General features: G+C 39.0%; 3 protein-coding genes across 4 annotated transcripts; 2 read left to right on the top strand and 1 right to left on the bottom strand.

Annotated features, from left to right (window-relative positions):
- Positions 1 to 402: 402 nt before the first annotated feature.
- Positions 403 to 7,067, top strand: gdf9 (growth differentiation factor 9; the record flags this gene model as incomplete). Its single annotated transcript, XM_084133850.1, has 2 exons — positions 403 to 709; positions 5,464 to 7,067. The coding sequence occupies 2 exons, from the start codon at positions 403 to 405 to the stop codon at positions 6,387 to 6,389; spliced, it is 1,233 nt and encodes a 410-aa protein (XP_083989976.1). The 3' UTR covers positions 6,390 to 7,067.
- A 422-nt stretch (positions 7,068 to 7,489) lies between these two features.
- On the top strand, positions 7,490 to 11,388 carry nudt22 (nudix (nucleoside diphosphate linked moiety X)-type motif 22). 2 transcript variants are annotated; one of them, XM_084132572.1, is made up of 7 exons: positions 7,490 to 7,555; positions 7,661 to 7,945; positions 8,245 to 8,728; positions 9,839 to 9,952; positions 10,080 to 10,177; positions 10,264 to 10,357; positions 11,249 to 11,388. In XM_084132572.1, exons 2-7 carry the CDS (start codon positions 7,860 to 7,862, stop codon positions 11,348 to 11,350), a joined length of 978 nt encoding a protein of 325 aa, XP_083988698.1. In that variant the 5' UTR covers positions 7,490 to 7,555; positions 7,661 to 7,859; the 3' UTR covers positions 11,351 to 11,388. The 2 variants fall into 2 exon arrangements, with proteins under 2 accessions (XP_083988698.1, XP_083988699.1); XM_084132573.1 differs by having other exon boundaries at positions 7,496 to 7,563.
- A 758-nt stretch (positions 11,389 to 12,146) lies between these two features.
- LOC311094541 (heterogeneous nuclear ribonucleoprotein U-like protein 1) lies at positions 12,147 to 24,578 on the bottom strand. Its single transcript, XM_084132571.1, has 14 exons — positions 23,834 to 24,578; positions 23,658 to 23,754; positions 22,346 to 22,422; positions 22,098 to 22,237; positions 21,882 to 21,984; positions 21,578 to 21,690; positions 20,680 to 20,943; positions 20,437 to 20,559; positions 16,987 to 17,097; positions 16,723 to 16,891; positions 16,427 to 16,609; positions 12,794 to 12,858; positions 12,621 to 12,698; positions 12,147 to 12,540 (listed from the first exon to the last, which is right to left on the bottom strand). Exons 1-14 carry the CDS (start codon positions 24,381 to 24,383, stop codon positions 12,481 to 12,483), a joined length of 2,133 nt encoding a protein of 710 aa, XP_083988697.1. The 5' UTR covers positions 24,384 to 24,578; the 3' UTR covers positions 12,147 to 12,480.
- Between the last annotated feature and the right edge of the window lie 293 nt (positions 24,579 to 24,871).

The raw sequence follows: 24,871 nt of genomic DNA, 5'->3' as shown, positions 1-24,871 counted from the left end.
GTTATGGCTGATACCGATATCTCTGTATGGAAAACATACACGTGACTTACCGACACGTTGCCAAAAGGCCATATTTTCGTTAGACGAACTCGCTCTTTTCGGCATTAAATTCGGCACTTGAACTTTCAAGCAATGCAGTGCCGTTGTTTTTGAGACGCTTAATATCAAACTCTTCAAAATCTTACTTGATACAGTTTGTGGATACCTACACCGTCTTTTGTGCCAAATTCTCCCTGATTGCGCACACCTGTCTGTCAGGGAAGGGCGACGGAAGTGGCAAGTGAGGTTTGGCAGAAGACTCTGAAGTCTTCTCCGGGTCTGTTCTTAAATAAACGCACTTTATTTATTATGGCGACGCCGCTTTTTAAATATGATACGCGTTGTTCCCTATCCAGATACTTTATGGTTCTCGCGGTTATCGGCCTGTCATTTAGGCCTACATCATGCTACAACTTTGAAAACGAATCTGTTGAACCCGACGTCTCCCTTCACCATGGTAATATCCTAAGCCCTTTGCTGAAGGCTTTGTCAGAGCAGAACCCTTGGGGAGAATTCACACCACGAGCCAAGCCTGACTCCAGATATGTACGTTACATGAAGAGATTGTATAAACTTTCATCCAAACCCGACAGGAGTCCCGAGCCCTCTCACCTGTACAACACTGCGCGTCTGATCACACCTCGAGAGGAGTGTCTCGAGCAAAACCGAGGTAAAGCATACTTTATATCATAACTATGTGTATCTCATAGTTGCATCAGATATGTTTACAAACTATTTGAAAAGATGCGGTTGCTTTATATCAGGAACTCAATATTTACTGAATACATTGCCAGGCTATCCTTTCTGAAATATTGCCTGCCCTACTGTGTACAGTTTTCCAGATCTATACATGATGGAATTCTTTGATTCTTTGAATATTTTACATAGCCTACTGCATGCAATATCAGTTATACGCTTATACTGAATATCAGCACAGCTTTGGATGTATTATATGATATTACTATATTAATGTATGATAGTACAGCATGATTGCAACTGTGCTATTGCTTTTATACTAGGCTACTGTTCAAAAAACAAGAAGGTAATAATGAGTCATTTACGTTTTATGTCAAATTTATTTAAATAAGCAAAAAACCTAAGTATAAAAAACTAAGTATAAACTAAAACAACGAACTACAAGATATTACCTTTGGTATGGACTGCGTACTTCTTTTCTGATACATTTAACTACAGTATGCATCCCAAAGCACTGCAAATGATCAACAAAAAATGAAATGACTATTGATTTATTGACATTTAATTTAAGTTTTTTTTTTTTTTTTTACATATATAATGGGGAAAACTGAATCGATTTCTTTCTGTGGTGTCAATGCCTTCTCTGATTGGTGGACCCAAAGTCCTGTCTGCTAAAAGAGATATTTCACCTAAAAGTGAAAATGATGTCATCATTTACTCATCTGCATGTTATTTCAAACCCATAAGACTTTTGTTCTCCTAACCACCTTGATTCATATTGATTTCTCTTACGATCTCCTTTATGTTTTTAAGTGTCTAAATTTCGGTGGAGGAACAGAAATCTTTTAGGTTTCATTAAAAATGTCTTCATTGGTTTTTCGAAGATAAACGTAAGTCTTAAAGGGATTGATCACCCAAAAATTAAAATATTGTCATCATTTACTCACCCTCAAGTTGTTCCAAACCTGTATGAGTTTCTTTCTTCTGTTGAACACAAAAATAATATATTCTACAGAATGGGGGCAACCGCACATTTGACGGTAGTCATTGAGTTCCATAGTAGGAAAAAAAAAAAATACAATGTAAGTCAAAGGGTGCCGTCAACTCTTTGATTATCAACTTTCTTTAAAGGGGTCCTATTATGCCATTTTACGAAGTCTTGATTTTGTTTTTGGGGTGTACTAGAAATGCTTTCATGTTTGATTATTCAAAAAACACATTATTTTTCACATTACAGCATATTATTACAGCAACTCTTTCCACAGTCTGGCCCGAACTCGTCGTTTAGTTCCTGTTTCGATGAAGCCCCTCCTTCCGAAATATGAAATGTGCTGTGATTGGTTAGCTGGCCCAGTGTGTTGTGATTGGCACCGCTTAGCGCATGTTCAGGAAATTTCCCGCCGTCATAACTGCGAGTTTCATCTGCTCAGATGTAAATATTGAGGATAGCGTTAATTTTGAACCAATTCAAGCCTGATTCAGACTTAAGAATGTTAACAAACAGGAGGATCGTCCAGAACGGATTTCACAGGATGTTTCAGAGTGGTATGTTTTTTCTTGTAATTTTCTTAGACATTTTAGATACGATGTTATACACCATTTAATCATGATATTTGTCAGAAAACTATGGTAATACAAACAGTAATCGATCACAAAACCAAGTTCAATTTTCCTAAGGGGTGGTGAACAGTCTTACAAAAGCGAGAGCCTACAAAAGCTACAGTAAACACTATATCAACACTAATGTTGGCTTGCAGGCGAGTGGAGCCAAACAGCTTTGCCCTTTGTTTACATCATAGCAACTACAAAACTTATAATTTGAACTTTTAATAGAAAACGCAACTAGAAATAGTAAGACATACTTATAAGTTGTGATCCACAAACAACAGATTGTCCCGACAAAGTGGGAACGGCTCCATTTCAGGAGAAGATTTTGTGCGTTTAGACTGCATTGTGGTTCTGGAAGCTGTTCTCTGTAAAATGTGCAGCACCCAGATAAACATTGGGGTTATAAGTTTAAGAACACTGTTAAAAATAAATATTAACCACTCTAAGTTAGTCTTTGGATGGTCAAAGTTTTGTAAGAGTTTTGTCAGAGTTTTGAAAAAAAACAAACATTTTAAATGAGTAATATTATGACTTCATAAAGCCCAAAAAAATCGAGTTGTAATCCAAATGAGCCATTCGTTGTAGTTCTTTAAAAGTGGATTCTGTTAAATAAAATATTTACCTTTGGATTGGACTTTGAGTTTTGTAACCTTGCAGATTTTTTTTTACATTTACATTTTATTCATTTAGCAGACGCTTTTATCCAAAGCGACTTACAAATGAGAACAATAGAAGCAGTTAAACCCTTCTCAGTTTAATCTAACGCAGTACATGTTAATTTTATTTTTTAAATAATAGAATAGAAGAGAAAGTGTAAGTATTACTGGATCAAGTGCTGTCGAAAAAGATGCGTCTTCAGCCGTTTCTTGAAAGTGGCTACGGACTCAGCAGCTCTGGTTGAGTTAGGCAGTCATGGTAAAGGTCCGAGAAAGAGATTTTGTGCCTCTTTGAGATGGCACCACAAGACAAGTTTCACAAGTTTCTGGATGGCACATAAGTCTGAAGTAATGAGTTTAAGTAAAAGGGAGCAGAGCCAGTGGTTGTTCTGTAGGCAAAAGTCAGTGACTTGAATTTTATGCGAGCAACTGGCAACCAGTGCAATTTTGTGAGGAGAGTGACGTGCTCTCTTCGGCTCCTTAAAGACCATTCTGGCTGCAGCATTCTGGATCTGTTGCAGAGGTTTTACTGTGCAAGATGAAAGACCAGCCAGGAGAGCATTACAATAGTCCAGTCTGGATAGAACTAGTGCTTGGACAAGAGTTGTGTAGCATGTTCTGATAGGAAGGGTCTGATCCTCCTAATGTTGTACAAGGCAAACAAGTAGCTCTGTCTTCGCATGGTTTAGTTGAAGGTGGTGGTCCTTCATCCAGCCAGAAATGTCTGTCAGGCAGGCTGAGATACGATCAGCTACCGTCGGATCATCAGGCTGGAATGAGAGGTAGAGTTGTGTGTCATCAGCGTAGCAGTGATAGGAAAAGCCATGTTTCTGAATCACAGATCCTAGTGATGCCATGTAGATGGAGAAGAGAAGTGGTCCAAGCACTGAGCCCTGAGGCACTCCAGTAGCTAGATGTTGGGTCTTAGACACCACACCCCTCCACGATACCCTAAAGGACCTACCTGAGAGGTAAGACTTGAACCATTGGAGTGCGGTTCCCGAGATGCCCTTCATCTTTAGGATTGACAGGAGGATCTGGTGGTTAACTGTGTCAAAGGCGGCAGACAGATCCAGCAGGATGAGAACTGAGGATTTGGAAGCTGCTCTTGCCAGTCTCAGAGCTTCAATTACTGAGAGCAGGGCAGTCTCAGTTGAGTGTCCGCTTTTGAAACCAGACAGATTTTTGTCCAAGAGGTTGTTCTGTGTAAGGAAGGAAGAGATCTGGTTGAAAACAACTTGTTCAAGTGTTTTCGTGACGAATGGAAGAAGAGATACTGGTCTGTAATTTTCCAGATGTGCTGGATTTAGAGTGGGTTTCTTAAGCAGTGGGGTTACCCGAGCCTGCTTAAATGCTGTGGGAAAAGAACCAATGTGAAGAGAGGTGTTGATGATGTGCATGAGTGCAGGTACAACTGAGGATGAAATGGCTTGAAGTAGGTTAGTGGGAATAGGATCAAGCGGACAGGTGGTAGGGTGATTGGAAAGGAGGAGTTTGGAGACTTCTGCCTCTGAAAGTAGAGGTAGAATGTGTGTGTCAGGTTGTGGATTGGTAAATTGGCCACTGATGGTGGTTGTTTTATTTATGAAGAATGTGGCAAAATCTTCAGCTGTTAGGGTTGATGGAGGAGGAGGGTTGAGAAGAGAGGAGAAGGTTTTGAAAAGCATGCGGGAGTCAGAAGAATTGTTAATTTTGTTGTGATAGTGAGTCATTTTAGCAGTAGAGATATTAGCAGAGAAGGAAGAGAGGATGGATTGATAAAGACCAAGGTCAGTAGGATCTTTCGATTTGCGCCACTTCCTCTCTGCACCCCTGAGTTTAGAACGATGTTCACGAAGAACATCAGATAACCAGGGGGCAGAGGGTGTGGCACGGGCTGGCCTGGAGGAAAGGGGGCAGAAGTTGTCCAAGCAGGATGTTAAAGTGGAGAAAAGAGTATTAGTTGCCCTTTTTAATGCTCAAACAGCAATATTACACACAAACTAAAGTTGAAAACGTGAAAAAGCATAAAAGCCTGCCTTTAAAATATCTTCTTTTGTGTTCAACAGAAGAAAGAAACTCGTACAGGTTTGGAACAACATGAGGGTGAATAATGATGACAGAATTTTTGGGTGAACTTTATATGTTACAGTTACAAATCAGTGTCTTTATGGAGAAAGTGCATGGGACTTTTACTTCCGGAACCCGAATGTTGCCCACCTCTATTAAAAATGAATGTAATAAGGTTAGATTACAATACATTACATTACTATTTGGAATGTTAATTATTGCATAATATGTACTGCTTTACATGCTATTTAGTAAACGCCACACAGAATGCAGTTAACAGTACACTAGTATTGCATTATGCCACTGACTATGAAACTGCAATCACAAGTCACTCACAAGAAATGAATAAACAGTATAGGCCTAATTGTTGTCAAGAGAAGGATGTGTTCCTCAACGGTATGTGTTATCTTGTCAGAATTCTTCATGCAGGATATTTCCTACAGTCTGAATCGAGTGAGGACTCAGGAGCAGTTACTGAAGTCAGTGCTGCTATACTCTTTCGACCACAACCACATCACCCCGTTCACGTCGCTCTGTTATCTGGATGTGAAGGAGCAGAAACCCTCGAAGGATCAGATGTGTTCTCACCATCTCAGCACCCAGCAGTCAGTCCCGCTACTCAGCTTCCGCGTCCACACCGAGAGAAGAGTCCGTCGCCGCTGGGTGGAGGTTGACGTGACCTCCTTCCTACATCCTCTCATTCAGGCCCATAAGAAGGACATCCATCTCCTGATCAACTTGACCTGCGTTGAAGATATGGTCCCCAGACCTGGAGGCCAGATTCACAAGAGTCCGGTTGAGCTAACTCACAGATCCCCGTCCCTTCTTTTGTACCTAAATGACACCAGCGAGGTCGCATACCAGAGAAGAGCCACGCAAGGTAGGATGGTCGATCTGACATCCAACCACTGGGATGGAAAGTCCACAATGTGGGAGTCAACCTCACGAAAGCGACGAGGAACCCTAAAGAGCACCAATGTGCCGGAAACCATGCCCAAACTCATCCCCATGTATGACTTTCCAACAGATGACTGTGACCTGTATGATTTCAGAGTGAGCTTCAATCAGCTCAAACTGGACCACTGGATCATAGCGCCTCACAAGTACAATCCGAGGTACTGTAAGGGATTTTGTCCCAGGGCTGTGGGATATATCTATGGGTCACCAGTGCACACCATGGTTCAGAACATAATTTACGAGAAGCTAGACTCCTCTGTGCCCAGACCTTCATGTGTGCCGTCAGAGTACAACCCTTTAAGTGTTTTGACCATTGAGAACGACGGCTCCATTGCCTACAAGGAGTACGAGGAGATGATCGCTACCAAATGCACTTGTCGATAAGATTAAATTGGCTGTTGAATCTCTTTTTTTTGGTGAAACATTGCTTTGTAAAACACTGTCCTATTTTTTTGCATTGGCCATTCTTATTATGAAAATGATGAAATGACTTGACCACATGTATCAGATAATTTGTTTTGTTTAACATTACTTTTTATCTGATTCAATAATACTTAGAATATTTGCAATTTAGTTGTTTTGGTGTTTTCCTAGACAAATTTTCTGTATAATAGTTATATATGTGGGTATTTAATTTGCTTAAAGGATTATTTTTTTCTTTGAAGACCAGTTATGTTTTTTTAAGTTCTTTTCCTTAGGTTGGTGGTCTTGTCTTGCACTATCTATTCCTTAATCGTGAATGGCAAAATTTTAATATTTTCTAGTTCTGGACAGAATATGAAAAGTGTAGTTCTATTGTCTTATCAGAACACTTTTACATCGTTTTTTAAAACCTGGGAATTGCAGACAGTTGTCTCGTGGGCAACTTCTCTCTTCTTGATGTCCAGAAAATAAGTTGCCTTAATTGTGGGCAACTTGATATGTGTATTAACCGCTTTAAAGAAAGTAATAGATGAGAATGTGTGTCACATGCCTATTTATATAATTTATGTCTGTGTAATTTGGTCATGCTGGCTTTGGTTTCACACAAAAAAAGAGGGGGGGAAAATCCCATATAAACCTAAAAAAATAAAAACAAAAATTCAGCAAACAAACTTGATTGTTTTTTTGTTTTGGTTTTTTTTCTTAAATCAAATGTCGGATTGTCATTGAAAGAATTTTGTAGTTTAGAGGAAAGTCTTGAGTAACAGTGTGAGAACGTAAATGGTAAAAATGATTTGTTTAGATAAAAAACATGTAAATATAAAGTCAGGTAAAGGGACATTTTACTCATCACTTGAGATAAGTGTGGTGTAGAATAGATACAAGGTATGCAAATAGGCTACTTTAGATATAGCTGGAGCATTTGAGTTTAAGTAACATCGAGTATTTGAAATGTTCTTTTCATTTAATCTCAGATAATATACAACGCATCCGGTGCTTTGTTTAGGTTTCAGACTGTACGTTTTGTTAAATTGTTGTCGATCCAGGCTTTTATTTTGAAATACAGCGCTTCCGGAAGTTCAGTTAAGAGTCCTATTGCCTCTTAGATAAGGAAGCAAGTTTTGTAGGTAAGGAAGTAAGTTTATCGTTTCTTAGGCATTAAATTGCATATTTCTGTCACATTTGTTTGCTGTTTTTAAACGTTTGTAAGGCTAACCCAACTGTTTTTATAGTTGAGACAGTACATGAAACAGGGGAACAGACAGACTTCGACACGAGGCATCTATCAGTTGATTCACGAACTCAAACTGTCTCAAAACATACAGCCTATCTGGATGCACACTGTTCAAAAAAAGCATGCCTAGGTAGGCACCTCAGTAAGAAGACACCCATGCTGAAAGTCCACTTAGGAGCAGTCTGAAAGGTTTTGTCATGGATCCAGAGGTGTCCCTCATGCTGCACTGTGATCCATTACAGGCTCTCGGAGAACATCAAACACACATAGAAATTTCAGACAGGTACAGTATCTTTCCATTTCATATATATATATATATATATATATATATATTTGACGTGGCGTGCAGTGGTGTTCTGAAATGAGGAAGCAAAGTTAAATTTTTTTAAAATGTGTGTTACACTTAAGGTTGTCATATTACATTTTAAAAGAAAAGAAAAAAACTATTTTGTATCTTTACATTATCAATAAATGAAGCGATTAAATGTCCGCCATTTTTAAAGACCAAGGAGAGAGTTAAAAACACACACTTTATACATTTGAGGCAAAAGCGTATTTGTATGTGCTGCACTCCCACATTAGATTCAATCGGCAGAGTTTTCCTGAGATCGAGCAGCACATTGAAGCCGTGTGGAGTGACAGAGTGACCCAGGAACCGTGGCTCTTCAACGGGGCTAAATTCAGATTGCATTCAGCGATGCTCACCGTCATGGAAAACGAACCAATGGGAGAACAGGCTGTCCAAAACAAAGGAGACCAATTAGAAAGTGGCGATACATCCTCGGACACATTACCAAAACATGAGCTATCATGTGTCCTAAACTTACAGCTAGGCCTGACCTGTTATAGAGACTATCTCGGGACTAACTGGTCGCGCGAGGCGGCGAACCTGCAGAGTCACGGACGGAATGAACGCGCAGATCCGCAGGCGTTCCTCGCGCAGCCGCTGGGCGTGGGCGCTGTCATGGCAACCGCTGATGGAGACGTGGTCCTTCTGAGGAGGAGCCAGAAAGTGGCAGAGGCTGCAGGACTGTTAGACATACCTGGAGGTCACCCCGAACCAAAGGTCAGGGTTTCATACATCATCAGGGTTTCATACATCAGGGCTTCTGCCACACACTCAAAAGTATGTACTTTTTCTTAAAAAAAAAAAAAAAAGTACATACTTTTAGGGCGTAGTATAAGTAAGCGAATTGGGGCGCAGCACTGGTGATCCTGAAGACATTGATTAGTTTGTTCAGGTGTGTTTGATTAGGGTAGTTGCTAAAATCTGCAGGACAGTGGCCCTCCAGGACCGACGTTCCCCATCCCTGCATTAAAGGCGTTTCATTTGACAAAAATGTCTATTTTAAATAAATGTTATTCTTTTGAACTTTCTATTTATCAAAGAATCCTGATTAAAAAAACAGTTATTAGTTTTTTAAAAAACATATTAGATTTCTGAATTTTTATCCAGCTTGTATATTTAAGTTCAGTAATTTCACTTAAATGGCAATGAAAATGACCTATTAATTGTCATTTAAGTGAAATTACTGAACTTAAATATACAAGCTTGATAAAAATGATCAATAAGAGTTCATCACAATAAGTATATTCTGAACTCTTCAAATGCAATTTTGTTCAACATATGAGACTTCTTATATTAAATAATGGTTTAAATTAAATAATAATTGTTAAAAAATATATATTTTGTAAGAATATTACATAGTTGTGCAAGGAGTCCAGTGTTATATTTGTGATAACACAATGAAACATGGCAAATTGTGTGGACATAATTTTTTGGCCAGGCTGTCATACAAAAGAAATGATAAAACTCATATGAAAACTAGAGAGAACCAATGAAATATTAATAGCCGATTATGTTGTAGTGTAGATTTTTATTATATAAATACCTTAACCAAAATTAGTGTGGTGTTCTTCCCTTATATTTAAAATATATATATATATATATTTAAATAATCCTCATATTTTGATTGTTTAATTTAACTTGTAGGGTCATTAAAAACAAATATGCCCTTCAGACATCGCTTTTGGCCACTCTGGTGTATATACATTATGAACATAAAATTGAACATAAGATACTGATAAGAATGTAATGCGCTTTGGATAAAAGCGTCTGCCAAATGCACAAATGTAAATGATGAAGAATATCTGAAATCTGTTGGTGTGCGTGCAGATGGTGTGTCCGGAGGTCAGCGAGGAGGCCATATGTGTCGAGCTTCTGCAGGGTAAGGAGAGAGCCGTTGTTTCTGAGATCTTCTCCTCTGTGTGTGCAGAGATCAGTGATGAGGTGTGTATCTGCGGACTTCACATCGGATACACACTTCTTTAACCACATGTTGGGAAATCGTGGCCGTTGATGCCACTATACTGATCTCATCATCTTTCTGTGCTGTTGTTGTTCTTGCTCAATGCAGGTGAACGTTCCTGTCGGTTCTCTAAGCAAACCGTTGTTCATGGGAATCGCGCTGAACCACACCAGCGCAGGCCGACCCAGTGCAGAGTTTTACGTTCGGTAAACCCCATCCTAAATCATCTTAATCTGTTCATGATGAGCTGTTCTTACAGAACTACACTGCTGTTTTTTTTTACTCTGTGAAGGTGCACTTTGACGACTGAGGAAGTGAGAGATTTCTATAGACGTGGAGGTCCTGAAGCCCACGAGTCCACTGACATACTGTTCCTTAGTCGAGCGGTAAGCATTTAAATAAATGCAGACAAGATGTTGGCTGCGTCTGAAATCGCATACTCTCTTGAGTAGGTACTTATTTTGAATAAATAATTACTTCATGACTGCTAAAAAAAAAGTATGTTCTAAATAGTATGAATGTAGTATTCATTCATATATGCCCACTCCCGTGGCCTCATGGGATAGTAAATTGTCCCATCATATGCTCACGGAATATGGCGGAAGTAGTAGGTCATCCGAGTACTTTTTGCCTACTCTTTTATGAGTACATACTACTTCTGTCACATACTGTTTTTTTCGCCTACTATATAGTAGGGAAGTATGGAAGCTCGTTTCCGCCACAGAATAAAACATTTTAAAAGATAATTGCGACTTTTTTTCTTGCAATTGCGACTTTATATCACGCAATTCTGACTTTATAACACATAATTGCGAGTTTATATCTCGCAATTGACATCTTTTCTCAGAATTGTGAGATATAAAGTCAAATTCTAAGGGAAAAAAAAGACTGACTTTTTTTTTTTACTCCAGAATAGTTTATATCTCCCAATTTTGACTTTATAACACGCAATTGCGACTTTATATCATGCAATTCTGACTTCATATCTCGCAATTCTGAGAAAAAAAGTCAGAATTGTGAGATAAAAAGTCGCAATTATTATTATTTATTTATTTATTATTCAGTGGCGGAAACAAGCTTCCATAGGGAAGTATGCGATTTCAGATGCAGACAGCTTTAACTACACCCTTTTGTCCTGTTTATTCCATATTCACATCTCTTTACATGCGCAAGATGTCTACAAGACAGGCATTAACCCCGAATATTGGCATCGCAAAAGACATTCTGTGTATAAAGATGAAATTTTACATTTCTATGTCATTTTCCCTATTCTACAGAAAATGCTCCAATTAAACGATCGCTCCCCCCTGTGGTCAGAGATGTGTCCTTCAGCTAAAGGTGCAGTGCTCCTGTATCAGAGGGTGATGCCGGATTACTGATTTCATCAGATCACCTAAACTTTAATGATATATCAGGGATAACATTGAGTTGTGTTGCATACAGTAGTGTATTGTATAAGAGATTTGTTTGAAAAATTGCAAAAACATACCATACAAATACATTTTGTTTACTGGTGGATGATAAAGTTGTATAGCCATTTTCATGATATTTATACATAAACGTTCTTGTACTGAACACATATAAAGTATATTTTGCAGAGATACCTATGACATTTATTCTTTGTAATGAATAAGCAACTTTTCATATTAAATTAAAGTTTAAGAACAAATGACTAAGACCTTTTAATTCGGTGCAATATTGCTTTAACAGTTTGGGATTCACAGTGAAAGTCTTTTCAAAGAAGCTCAAGGGAACAAATATTATAATACGACAGAAATTGCACGCATGTAATTATTAAAACACTGCCAAGGCAAAACAAATGATTAAAATTCTGGAACATTCATTTTGTACTCGTCCCACTATAAATGTTAGATGTATGAACCTGTTGAGAACAGTTTTCACAATAAATATATTTCCTAAACAGTTTTACAGAGAACATTCCCTCACGAGCCACAATGAGCTAAATGTGACAATGAGAAGGAGAACCTCTGTAGACATTTACACGCATTTACAAAATGTTTTTGAATGGATGTTCAGTGCAAATAAGTAAAGATGGATGTCAAGAAATAATTGTCTTTTCTTTTTACAGTACACTGTTACTGTTACTATCAATGAAAAAATTAAACATGATTCATCTCATGATTTCTCAGTCATTAGAAAATTGATTAAAACAGCCCTAAAAATACATTTTGTAGATTAAAATCCCTTGTAGACTACATGCTTTGACTTTACCATCACATTCCACAGAAGTCACACAGGTTTCTAAAGACATGAATGAAGACAGGATCTTTCATTTTTTGATTAGCCACCCTTTAAAAACAAACTGCATTCCTGTACTCAAGCCAGCTCCTCATTAAGCAATGACCTTTCTTAATGAAATTACAGACAGACAGAGCCAATTACTGTTGTAAAGGTGAAGCACTGCTAATCAAAAAACATGCTGATTTGAAGTGTTTTGGAGTGTTTTTCCCGCTACACAAAAGGTTTGGGTTTATCAGAAACCCTTCAACTAACTTGAACATCCATAATAAATGCTACCATAACTCTGGTTTTGCTCAGGAAAGCTCCACTGCAAGAAAAACAAAGATGTATTAAGTATATGCACATTTTGAATGTTATTTTGAATGTCAAACATGGTTGTTTTCTCACCTGCCCAGTGTACGGCCTGTAATACTTCCTGTATCTCTGAGGGTCACTGCTACATCCGAAGGCAGATGGACGGCGACTCTAAGAGAATAATCCACATCAGTCATCATGTAAACGTCCTGCAGATGTTGTTTTGAATATCTGACAGTGCAACATCATCACACTGACAAACTTACATGTGCTTTCTGAGATGCACAGTGGGAGTGTTGATTGTGACAGCCAAATGGACCTCCCCTCCAGCCTTAGAAAAATGAAAATCGCACACGTTTAGAGCGGCGCAATCCTTTAAAAAAGAGATCACGAGTCTCCCATGATTCTGAACTAAACAAAATAACACAATTTTAAATTTTTTAGAGGTTCTAACAAAATGTTAATAGCTGCAGTCTATTTTTTTTATTTAAAAAATCATTAACTTGAATAAAAGAAAAAAAAAAAGAAAAAAAAAAAAGGTTTGAATGAATAATTTAATGACTCATATAGACTTCACTTGTTTCATTACTGGATGAATCGCGTTTTTGAGCAAATCACTTGAATGAACGATTGAATGACAAATACATTTTTTAAAAGTCACTTGTCGCCACCTACTGGTGTAACGTTGTAATTGATGCAATTTTTATTTAAAGCCAAAAGGTGATTGATTTTAATTTGAGCTACCGTAGACATCATCGTTTATATTTGAAATATAAACTTTTATCCCAGTACTTCTGTGATAATTTGAATGATTGTAATACAGAAACAATTATACTGTGTGGATACCTGACCTAAGCAAAATTCTGTTAAGGGGCCGTCCTACCAACTGGCGGCCCGCGGGCCAAAACTGGCCGCCAGCAATATTTTCTGGCCCGCCGGATTATTTTGGAAGTCCTAAATGCTGCACAAAACTCTTCCACTACTTGAGAAAAGTCGTAGTCGCGCGGCGGTGAAACGCCCATATGGGAATCATGCGGCGCGGGATTACATTTTAAAGTATAACTGTGCGTTCACACCGGACGCGAATAGCGCGTCAAATTCTCGCCTGCCGCGTCTAGTTATACGCTTGACCACTTTGTGTCCATTCGCGCGTCAAAAGACGGTTGCGGTCGGAACTCTGGTGTACTTTGGACGGAGCGGGCGGTCTGACTGACAATAGCCCACTCCCGATTTCTTTTGACAGCGTATCCGCACTTAATTCTGACCACCTGTACACCTAGCTCCGAGGAGCTGTTTGGTACTGAAACCATTGTCAGTCAACAACATTCTTTTTTTGCAAGGATGTTTGAAATTGTTTGGCAGAAAATAGTCTACTTCATTTGTCAGTAGGGCAATATGATTTTCGTTTATGTTGCTTAGAAATTTGAGTGATAGGCTTTGTCCTATTTAATTTATGTTATTTATATTTCATGTTTTTTTTTCTGTGGCAGTTTTTTTTCTCTGCTGACAGTACAATGTTAAAATAGCCTAATATTTATATTGACACGAACACAATTTTTGTATAGCATTTATAATTATTATAGGCTACTTAATCTCCTTCTTTCCGTTAGAGACATTTGAATGTGAGATTCTGGAAACGAGATTAAATTTTCCGGAAATAAAGCGGGTGAACTCAGTGTATTTTAAGCGGTTGCTGAATAGAACCTTGTGGGAGCAGGACGAGCGGGAGCGGGAGCGGGACGTCTGTCCCGCACAGACCTCCTTAAACCTTAGGTGTGCATGTGTGTGTCCCGAATAAATAATAATAAAATAAAGGAATAAAGTTCAAATGTCGGACTGTAAGCGAATGAGGCATGATTGCTATTTTCATACCTTTATTAAAATGGCTGTGATCTGTTACCACAATAGTACTTGATCTGTTTAAAATGATTTCTTTGATATATAACTAAAGTTGTTAAATTCAAAATTAAAATTAAAATTTGTCTAATCCAGTAATTCATTTTTTCTATTTTTGATCTGAGCACAATCAGAAAATTAGAAAACCTGTCGTTATTCGTTTTTTCATTTTAGTTCAGAAAATAAATTGTTCATCTTTTTATTTTTGGTTTTAATTTGAAAAAAAAAAAAAACCCGATTGAACGAATGATCCACGGACGGTGACGGACCCATCATATTCCGCGATTATAGGCCTATAAGAGTATTTAATTTGTATCCATAGGCCTAACTCTGTGTAGCTGGCCCGCCATCTACTGGCTAAAAAAGTTACTTGCCGACCCCAGTGCTCCCACTCCTTTAACTAGTACTAAAGAAAATGTAATTCCTGATATCAGAAATAGACATTGTTACTAGAAAAAGTACATTTTTAATAGTACAAATTTAATTATTGAGATCAAAAATGCATCCTGTGAATGAATAAAAGCTCAAATGGCTTGCCATAGCATGTCACTTAAATGATAAAAGCAATACTTGATGGTTAATATTTACTGAGGGATGTGCATCCATATTGACCAGTAGCCTATATCCAGCCAATCAACATTTAAAATGCAATATAGCCTATAAATCAATAGTCAATGTCAACACATTGCTTTCCATCTTGCTTTATTGCAGAGTTGTAACTAAACTGACTTGGAGACTAGATAATCATTGTCTTGTTTTAAACAAGCAAAGTATGTGCGCCTACAATGAAGAGTGCCATCGCGCCCATATTGTACTGGTCCCCACAGATGTTTTGCTGGAAAGTGCGCGTTTTGTTTCGTGCACGCGCCTATGAACGCATGTTAACGTGCGACGTGGTTATCTTTTCCGAGCTGCAGTTTATAAACAAACACAGTTGCCCTTTGTCATTTATCAAATAGTTGTATTTCACTCTCACTTTTTTTTTGTCAGGCACAAAGTCACAGAACACAGCCCTGGAAGTGGACAGCATTAGCAAGCAAGACACAGACAGACCAAAAGATGCACTGCCCAGCTGGGTTAGACAGACAGACAGACTGACTAGAGAGAGATGTACATCAACTTAACTTTACTGTTCTTTGCTGACATCAAACTTGGAGAGGAGAGAAAACAAGTCTTCCTGATTGCTGTTTGCGCAATTCACTCTCATGGTGGTTTTTTTTTCTCTCTTTTCGTGACCAGAAGTATAGTTACGCCTTATTTTCTCATCGATGTTGTAAACTTTGATTGACACGCTTTGACACGAGGGGGAGGCAGGGCCTTGAGTAATTTGCGGGGTCCTACGCAACTTGCGTAGTCGTAAAGGGCTGATCGGCTCTGGTGAAACATTTTCAAACCTATACATGACATCTAAGGATGTGCACGAGTACTCAGGTACTCTGACGTGACAGTGATGATCGATCATGAAACCGATGATCGCCGTGACTTTAATTATTATTTTTATTTTTCTGATTGGTTACTGTCCTATTTTGGGCAGTACCCGAGGTGTGATTGGTTAGCGTAGGACAGCACTTTGTCCAGACTGGTGAAATAAAGTGAAACTATGTATTTAAAAATTACAAAAGTTTTTTTTGCCTTTTGTGCTGATACAAGTTGTAATGTTACGTTTATGTTGTGGATATTTAGGATATCTGAATAATCTCCTATGTGTCATATAGAACGGGCATCAATTAACTGGTGTTCATTCACTCTTCAGCTTCACCTCATGCAGCTATTCCTTTTAGATGCTTCTTTTTCGTGAACATTAATGCATTATTGATAATCTAGCAGTGTTATATTTCTAGTCATATTTTATTTTCATATTTTGATGGACATATTTTCCTGCCATTTTACTTGTCAACATTAATCTTCGTAACAGTGTTTTAATTAAAATATTTCCATTATCGCAATGAAGAACACACTCCTCTCAACAACGCAACAGCAGAAGTGAAATCATCTCTTCTTACCACAATGATGAATGAGGCGTTTTTGACTTCCTTGTCTGTGTTTCCTGCGTTTGGGAGGAGTGGGTAAGAGGCGGCGTGCTTCCTCTTTATAATGTGTTAAGAGCTTCAGGGCCTCGTCAGAGCCGAGCTCCACAAACGTCACCTCATCCAGATGCTCTCCCTGCTCTGGCAGTATGAAGCTCACTGGAAGAGATGAAAACAAATCTTTCACAAGTGTGCAGCAAGTCCAAGACCAAGCTGTAACACGGAAATGTGTCTTGATACCTGTCATCAAGTAACCCAGGTTAAAGTCTGACCTTTGGCTTTGTGAAGAGACACTTCCTGAACTGCCATGCCCTCGTCCTGTTGGCGCTGTATGAGACGTCTCCTCCACACCTCGTCAGGTGGAAAAACCACCACCGCTCTTCGCTGGTAACCACGGAAACAGAGCATCTTGTGTCGCTGGGCAGATGGATAAATGTTGGCCTAGGAGATGAAAGTGAAAAAGAGAGAACACATGAATGAAAGGACAAAGCAGATGAAGCTTTGGCCCACTGTACCACACACATATTCCTGATTACCTGATCAAGGATGTAGTTCCTCCGCTTGTTTGCAGCTATTTTGATCAGCTGACTGACACACTGAGTGGCCTGTTGCAACATCAGGTCTCTGTGATTGGCTCCAGGAGGCTCCTATAGGAACGGAGAATGTGGATGGAAATATAACAGTACTCATGAACACTAGAGGAAATGCTATGTTAAGAATTACGATTTTATTCATTTCCAGGACTATGGGAACTTCGTACTAGTCTGTGTTGTTATTGTTAACTAAAACTATTAAAAATTGTTTAACTGAAATAAAGCTGAAATAAAATTACATAAATATTAGATAAAAAGGTAACACTTTAGATATATAGCTGCAAGCAGCGATGACGGGCCCAAGCCCTGGCGCCACCACTAGATGGCTTTAAAACAACGTGCACTACAGGCAATATGCATGTTAACTGGGTAATTTTAAATTACGTTTTGACGTAGTTCTAGTAACTAGGTTACGTAGTAGTAGGTTACGTTTCTAATGTCACAGGTAGCCTAATAATCTCAAGGTTTACTGCTTACACGATTCTTTTGTAGTTTGGTGTACTAAAGTGTTGTTCTAAAATAAACATTCACGAGTGTACCTTATTACTTCTTCTCACTGCTGATTCCTGATGGTTTAGAGGACGAGTCGCCCCCTGTCGTTTCAAAGAATAGTATACGGCGAGCGTGTCAAGCATAAAATGCCTCGTCCACTTAGGAGGCGCGCGCGCAGTCAGAGAAGAAGAGATAAAAGCCCACCCACACTGATAACTGATTGGTTGACTTACCGAAACGGGCCAATCAGGATGCTCTCTCTCGCTCCCTCTCCCTCTCTGCCGTGCGCGCGCTACACGGTTTGGAACACAGTCTCTGTCTCGCATGCGCACTCTTGCTCGCTCGCTCTAGATTCCGGGAGATTTTAACTAATTTGCGGGCATCATGGAGCCGCTATTAATATGCGGGAGACTCCCGGAACTTCTGGGAGACTTGGGATGTCTGTAGGTACTCTCGCATATAGGCCTAATAGTCAATACGAATGGAATGTTATTATGTGTCATGGAACATTGCGCTCCCCAACTCGCGAAAAGTCGGATGTGCTCCATCTTTTGATGGATTCAAGGTTTTCTAAACAAAACTTATGTAAGACACAATGTCATTAGACACAATCCATGTCATTAGAATCAATGTAATTAGACACAACGTGCACACATGTGCAGGCCAATGCTTTTTTTTTTTTTTTTGCGGTGATGACGGTGACGAGCTCAGGCATCATGTGACCGCGGTATTGCGGTAATGCGGTAACCGTCCCAGCCCTACGCGAAAGCAGACGTTGCCTGGCCCTGATGGCCGACGATTCTAACGTGTATGTAAAATGAACATTTTTGATTTATTCATAAAACTACTGACAATATTTCTTCCAAATTTCAAATAAAAATATTGTCATGTCGAGCATTTATTTGCAGAAAATGACAACTGGTCAAAATAACAAAAAAAGATGCCATGTTTTCAGACCTTGAATAATGCAAGGAAAACAAATTTATATTCATTTTTAAACAACACAACACTAATGTTTTAATAACTATAATAATATATATACTGTAATAATAGTAAATGTACAAAAATAACTAGTGGTACTAGTCTGGAACTCATTTTTATGATAAAGGCCCATTTATGCCATCAATATTCTTCATGAAAATTCTGTGCTATAAACATTTTATTTTGCAACCTACATACAGTAGGCCTACATATCATGTCAATGGTGTTTTTTATTTATTTATGGAGAGGTGTTCTAATCTCTTTTCCATCACACTGTGATAAACCAAGTCCAAACCAATAAGATTTGCACTTTTGGTAACATGCCCAGAGCCGCTACGATTACATAAAACTACAACTTTGTGGTATGTCCGAACAAAACTGTTGTGCTGGATGAAAATGGTTACACAGAAGAAGAATCCCAAACTGGAGATGAAAGTAGAGCAGCTGCTGTGTTTGGTGTCTAAGTACAAACAGCCTTTTGATAAATGCAAACGCCACTACAAAAATCTTGATAGGAGGGAGTTGTTGCAGCAAGGATCAAACTGATCAAATTGGAGTCAACAGTGATTTTCATCTTTCTTATGTTTGGCTATTTCTGCTTTTATATAAGAGCCAAGTGTCAAGGAGTGCATTAGCATTTTCATTCAGCACACTCAGAATGAGCTGAACAGACAAATTGAACCAATTTTCATGAAGAACATCAGTCTTGGTGAGAGCAAGTCTTATTTCTGACATGTACCAAAACACTAGGGCCGGTCCGAATACCATTTTTGAGCTTCGACTCCTCGGTAGTAATGAATATCGAATATTCAAAGCTTCGGAGAGAGGGTGCTGAACATATTCTTCTCTCTAATAAAGGCAGGAATCTCTATGTGTCTGTCTGTCCATTTGCATTTTGATTATTTCGAGAACAGTTCATCCAATCGACTTCACAAGGGAGTGCAGTGTCGCATTTGGTGCAATATAGATAGACATGCGAGACGTGACGCGTTCATAATTAATAAACTTTTAATAAACTACAGAACAACGTGAGCGGGAAGCGGCGCGCCTCACACGGGCAGGGCTTATATGCTCCGAGAACAGACACTGCACTAGTGATATTAAACACATCTTCCCCATGAACAACACAAAGTAAATACACTCGCACGTAACACACACACACAGGTCTGTTAACTTAAGCAATACTTTTAATAAGGTAGTCTAATATTTTTCTGGCTAACAAATTACTGACACAGTAAAGGGTAGATTTAAATAAAGAAAAACGAAATTTAAATAAAGAAAAACGAAATTTAAATAAAGAAAAAAATAAATTTAAATAAAGAAAAACGAAATTTAAATAAAGAAAAAAATGAAATTTAAATAAAGAAAACTGAAATTAAGTTCAATTAAAAACAAGATTAATTTAGATTGATAATAACGGGTAAAAAGCTTAATACATTTTGTTTCTATTATTCTATTTTCCACAATGTCAAAGCAACGCAGCTTAACCCAAAATACAAGCTCAGGCATGCACTTCTGTCCATACAGACTTCGCTGTTCTGCACTCTAGCCAGAGAATACTCCAGTAGCAGGAACACTTTAGTAGGCCAAGAAGAAGCAAATATATTTATTAAGTATAACGAGGTTGGGTTCCTTCAACTGTCCATCCTAATAAAAATGGCTAGGCTATATAAGATAATTGTAAAAAAGTGTATTGCATTTCATCAGATTTTGAACATATTCAAGCGCAAATGAGAACTGCTTCGAGGGGGATGCCAGGTGTGCAAAAAAACCCCACGAATATTCGAATGTCAACTTTTCAAATCGAATACCAACCCACCGAACGAATATTTGAATATTCAAATTTTCGGGTCCAGTCCTACAAAACACTGTGTTGTCTAGATGATTTCCATTTCACACAATCTTGATAGATTTTCTTACCCTCATGCAGTTCAAAATGGAGTTTGTACTCAGAAGATTGTAACGTTTCCTTGGGTTCTGGAGCATATGAGCCTGAGCCCAGTGGGTCTTACCAGAACCTGGCATACCAACCATCATCAGCACCTGACAGATGGAGAAAGAGGGTCACAAGACAGAATTTGATCTCATAATAACAATATTCATCCAGATGTTTGTTTAGTTTATTTTTGGAAGGGTTTAACACACTTTTACAAACGTTCCTACCTCATATTCACTTTTAGATGTTGTCGGTAAAGTCGTGCGAGTCCGTTGACCAGGAGGAAGTATGACTAGTGTGCAGAAACCAGCAGGAAAAGGATGCCAGGGAGCATCTGGATCAAGATTCACCGAAACCGAACAGTTTTTGCAAAGTATGTGGGGATAGAGAGCTTGACCTCTAAGAGCAGAAGACGTCAGGTGAAACGCCACTCCAAGAGAACGCCCATTTTTGTGAAATGAAAGTGTCGCTTCTCCCGTCTCACTGATGAACTGGATAAGGAACAGATACAAATCGATAATAAACCTGAACTGAATTAACCCAAGAGCAATGTGATGTTGATCAAAAGAACATAGCATGAATAAGCTAAGCTAAGCTAGGCTGCATTCGTCACAGCGGCATTACAAAGGCTGTCCAATTTCAAAGGCTCCTTCCAATGCGTTCTACAAATGCGTCCTGGGCCGTGAACAAGTGGATCCTTCACAGCCTAGCCTATCCCAAGATTCATTGCACTCAAATGCCGGATTATTTTAAATGCAAGTATTGTGTTTCAACTTATTCAAATATCTAATTACACAAACGTTAAAAAAAACAACAACTTTAAAGCAATTCAAATGTTGACTGATATCTTACTAAGATGTGGTGAACATTTAGACTGGTTGTGAACCCTGTATTGTTTTCAGACTGTTTAATATAACTTTCAAAAAGGTCTAGTACAAACGTTACTGTCGTTCGTCATCAGCAGAAGTCACAGTTTCCAGATGACAAGAACAATCCTCCGTAGACTAGACCGTCCCATTTAACAACGCTCGCTTCGACCTTCATAGACTTCTAAGGATGCAGCCTCTGAATTGGGACACAGCTTATACTATAACCTACTTCTGTACAAATAACTTTGAAACTTACTGCATAGCAACCGATGACATCTCCTTCTGTGAAGGGCTCACCAAATGCCTCTTCCTTTCCTCCAGTTACTATCCTCCCCCGCCCATCAAAACCATACGACAGCTCCACCTCTCCTGAGAGAACAAGAAAAATCAGATAAAAAATTATTTAATATGATTCATTTTTATAGTGTTAAGTTTTAATCTATAACAGGATCCTTAGCACTGCACATTTGTATACTTCCCAACCAAAATTTCCATAATCTTTATAATTGTCAAAACCTTTTAGGACTGTAATGCAACTTATTTTATAATGTTATTTTCACCTAATTGAAGGCTTGTGTTGTCCACAGACCAGCCCACTCTGAGCACATGTGGATCAGGGTCGTCGCTCGTGTCTATTGCAGGTGCTGACAGTCGCTTCACAAACTGGAGACCCAAAAGAGGAATTATTCACCAATATGAAAATGACCGTGCCATTTAACTAATTACTTTTGTTGGTAAACGACAACGTAACATTTACATGATTCACAAGTTCACACCTTGGCTTCGAATCCGACCTTCCCATGACAAAATCCATGGGTCATCCTGCACCCTGACCAAAGAAGAGGGAATCTCTCCCAGAAGAGCGGCTGACCACTGCTTCCATCAGAATCCACCTCAAAATGCAGGTCACAGTTATCTGTGAAACAGACACACTGTTCTTGAGGACAGATTTTTATTAAGCATTCATCTTGAATCAAATGACTTATTCAATATCTGAGCATGGACTGGATCTTGATGAATTTACCGGAATCCAGTCGAACATCCTCAAAATCTAATTCAGCTTCTTCCTCAGGCTCCGGCAGCAGTTCTGGAGTCTTAGCTCTGAAGACAAACAAGTCAGGGGGGAAAAGTCAGAGATGCTCAGACAGTTTTGTAAAGTCTGATGAATAATACATAAAGAGCGGTAAGATGGCTCTTTACTGGGTTAAGAAGCCCACTGGATAAACTTTTACAGAATGTATAAATGACTACTATTACTATAATACTATTTATATATTTTTTTAAAGTGCCATTAAGATAAAAAAATATATATATATTTAAACTTTATTTTATTTTGAAAATTTAGTTGCTAATTGAACAACTGATGACAGACAAAGCAGTATTTGAAATTGAAAGTCCATTTTTTAATTGAAGATATGTCATAATATCAACACTATGAATGCATATTTAGGGTGTGTTCACACTTGGCATGTTTGGTTCGATTAAAACGAACCCTGGTGCGATTGCTCTGTTACTGCGGTTCATTCAAGTGTGAATGCTTCCATCCAAACCCTGGTGCGCACCAAACCTGAAACGAACTCTAGTGCAGTTCGAATGATATATGAACGCAACACGGACCAAAGACATGTAAACGGACCAAAGACATGTAAACAAACCAATAATGGGACACAACGTCACAAGATACGACCCTAAAAAGGACAGAATACTCAAGCATGCCTGTTTTTTCTAGTCATAGTGATGAGATGTTGCCCATCACAGTTCAGTTCAGGCATCAGAACCGCGTCTCCTCACAGAAGATCTTCGTTTATGTGTGACGGAGGGATTCCTGCCGCTGTTCGACTCCTTTACACATCTTATAAGCTCTTCACGAGTTCTCAGCTGGTCAAAACACTATCATATGTAGGCTATGCACATACAACGAGCGCGTTTATCCCAGCCCACAGCATTGTTTTGGATGTTCGGTAAGTTCCGTCTCAAAATATACGTCATAAAAACCGACCAATTAGGTTGTGAGCGAATCCCTATGCCTTTAGGTTCGGTGTTAAAATGCCAATGTGAATGCTAAGCGGACCAGGACTAAATGCTTTTTTTGGGGGGTCCAGACCAAACGAACTGAAAAACAAGTGTGAACACACTCTTACGGGTTTGGAAGGACATGAGGGTGCATAATTAAGGACTGATTTTTTTAATTTTTGGGTGAACTATCCCTTTAATGAAAGATGTTTGAAAATGTACATTTAATTCATGGAAATACTGAATATTTGTGTATGCATAACATGACACGCTTTGAAGTACCTCAGAGTATCAGTCAATGCTATTGTTATCAATATCAATACCTGTTGTAATGAACGTCCTCTTTGAACTCATAATAATCTCTCCCTCTCCTCAGCTCCGTGTTTTCCTCTAGGCTGCAGTCCACTGTCTCTGCTCCACCTGACAGTCACAAAAATATAATTTTATTATATGATCAGCTAAAAGAACATTTCTTTAATTGTGCTCTAAGGCGACTTACACTGGTCGTGCTCCTGTGGTGTTTCTGGCTGTGGTGAAATGGCCAAGACTGATGATGTGCATCCTGACACTGCATCCTCTTCTTCTGTAGCAGCGGTTGCCAAGGCGACAGGATGTACAGACTGTGGATTCCTCTGTTGTCTGTCGTCTCTGGATGTAACGGCCTCTGGTGTCCTAACGGACAGCGGCTCTGCGAAGGCTCTTGGGGCAGTGCATGAGCAGAGCTGGTGTGGGTCAGTCTGTGTACTTTGATCAGCGTACGCATTCATGCTCTTGCTAGTAGAACTAGTGCATACTGGAGACTGCGTCCTAACACACGGCTCGCGCTCCAGAGAGTGAGGCTTCGGCGGCTGTTCTGCAGGCTCTGTACTCGTCGCTTCACAAACATTCCCCCCTTCATCTCCACTTTTGATAGGTTCAACACCGGCTTCAATGGCAGAAATGAGCCGCACCACCAACTCGGCCTTCAGGCCCTTCGGGTCGAGACCTCGCTCCGATAACATGGCCCGCAACTCGGCCACCTTCAGCTTTTTGACTTCCGCCAGCAACATTTCGAACAAGACCTGTCAACTCCACATTAAAACTAAAAAGTTAACACACGCAGTATCTTTTCATTTAGTAAATAAAGGTCAGTTAGTCTGCACTCTCTTAACTTTTTGGGAATTTTCTCACTCCACTTACTACCAAAACACACGACCCGCTGCAGAGGATTCAAGAGAGTGAACCGGGCGCTGATTGGATACCGTGAGGGAGCTGATCGTTGATTGGTTACCAGGAGTGACGCAGTTTGACTCTTTTGCGCGAATCGGTTCTTTAGAACAAGCTGTTTAAAAGAACCAATTAAAAACGTTTCAATCGCCCATTTGTAAGCACAAAATGACACTTATTGTAACATAGACAAAGGAACGTTTTTGGACCGTATGACCCAAACTGATACTTTTCAGGAAATTGAAAAAACACTGTATTTTTTAAAATAATTAAACACAATGTTGTCAAAGTTGATATTTTGGCTTGTAATGTATGATAATACTTGCGTGCC

Source organism: Abramis brama (genome assembly GCF_963993115.1).
Source record: "Abramis brama genome assembly, chromosome: 13".
Lineage (NCBI taxonomy): Eukaryota > Metazoa > Chordata > Actinopteri > Cypriniformes > Leuciscidae > Abramis > Abramis brama.
Note: the sequence above shows the minus strand (reverse complement) of the source record. Positions and strands in the feature narration are given on the sequence as shown.

Excerpts from the sequence above, each read along its gene's own strand:
- nudt22 (XM_084132572.1), top strand. The coding sequence starts at position 7,860 with ATGGATCCAGAGGTGTCCCTCATGCTGCACTGTGATCCATTACAGGCT. Across the intron at positions 9,953-10,079 it reads GTGCAGAGATCAGTGATGAG|GTGAACGTTCCTGTCGGTTC; the intron begins GTGTGTATCTGC and ends TGCTCAATGCAG. Across the intron at positions 10,358-11,248 it reads TACTGTTCCTTAGTCGAGCG|AAAATGCTCCAATTAAACGA; the intron begins GTAAGCATTTAA and ends CCTATTCTACAG.
- LOC311094541 (XM_084132571.1), bottom strand. The coding sequence starts at position 24,383 with ATGTTGCTGGCGGAAGTCAAAAAGCTGAAGGTGGCCGAGTTGCGGGCC. Across the intron at positions 22,423-23,657 it reads GAGGACGTTCATTACAACAG|AGCTAAGACTCCAGAACTGC; the intron begins GTATTGATATTG and ends GTTTGTCTTCAG. Across the intron at positions 16,892-16,986 it reads GGAACTACATCCTTGATCAG|GCCAACATTTATCCATCTGC; the intron begins GTAATCAGGAAT and ends TTCATCTCCTAG.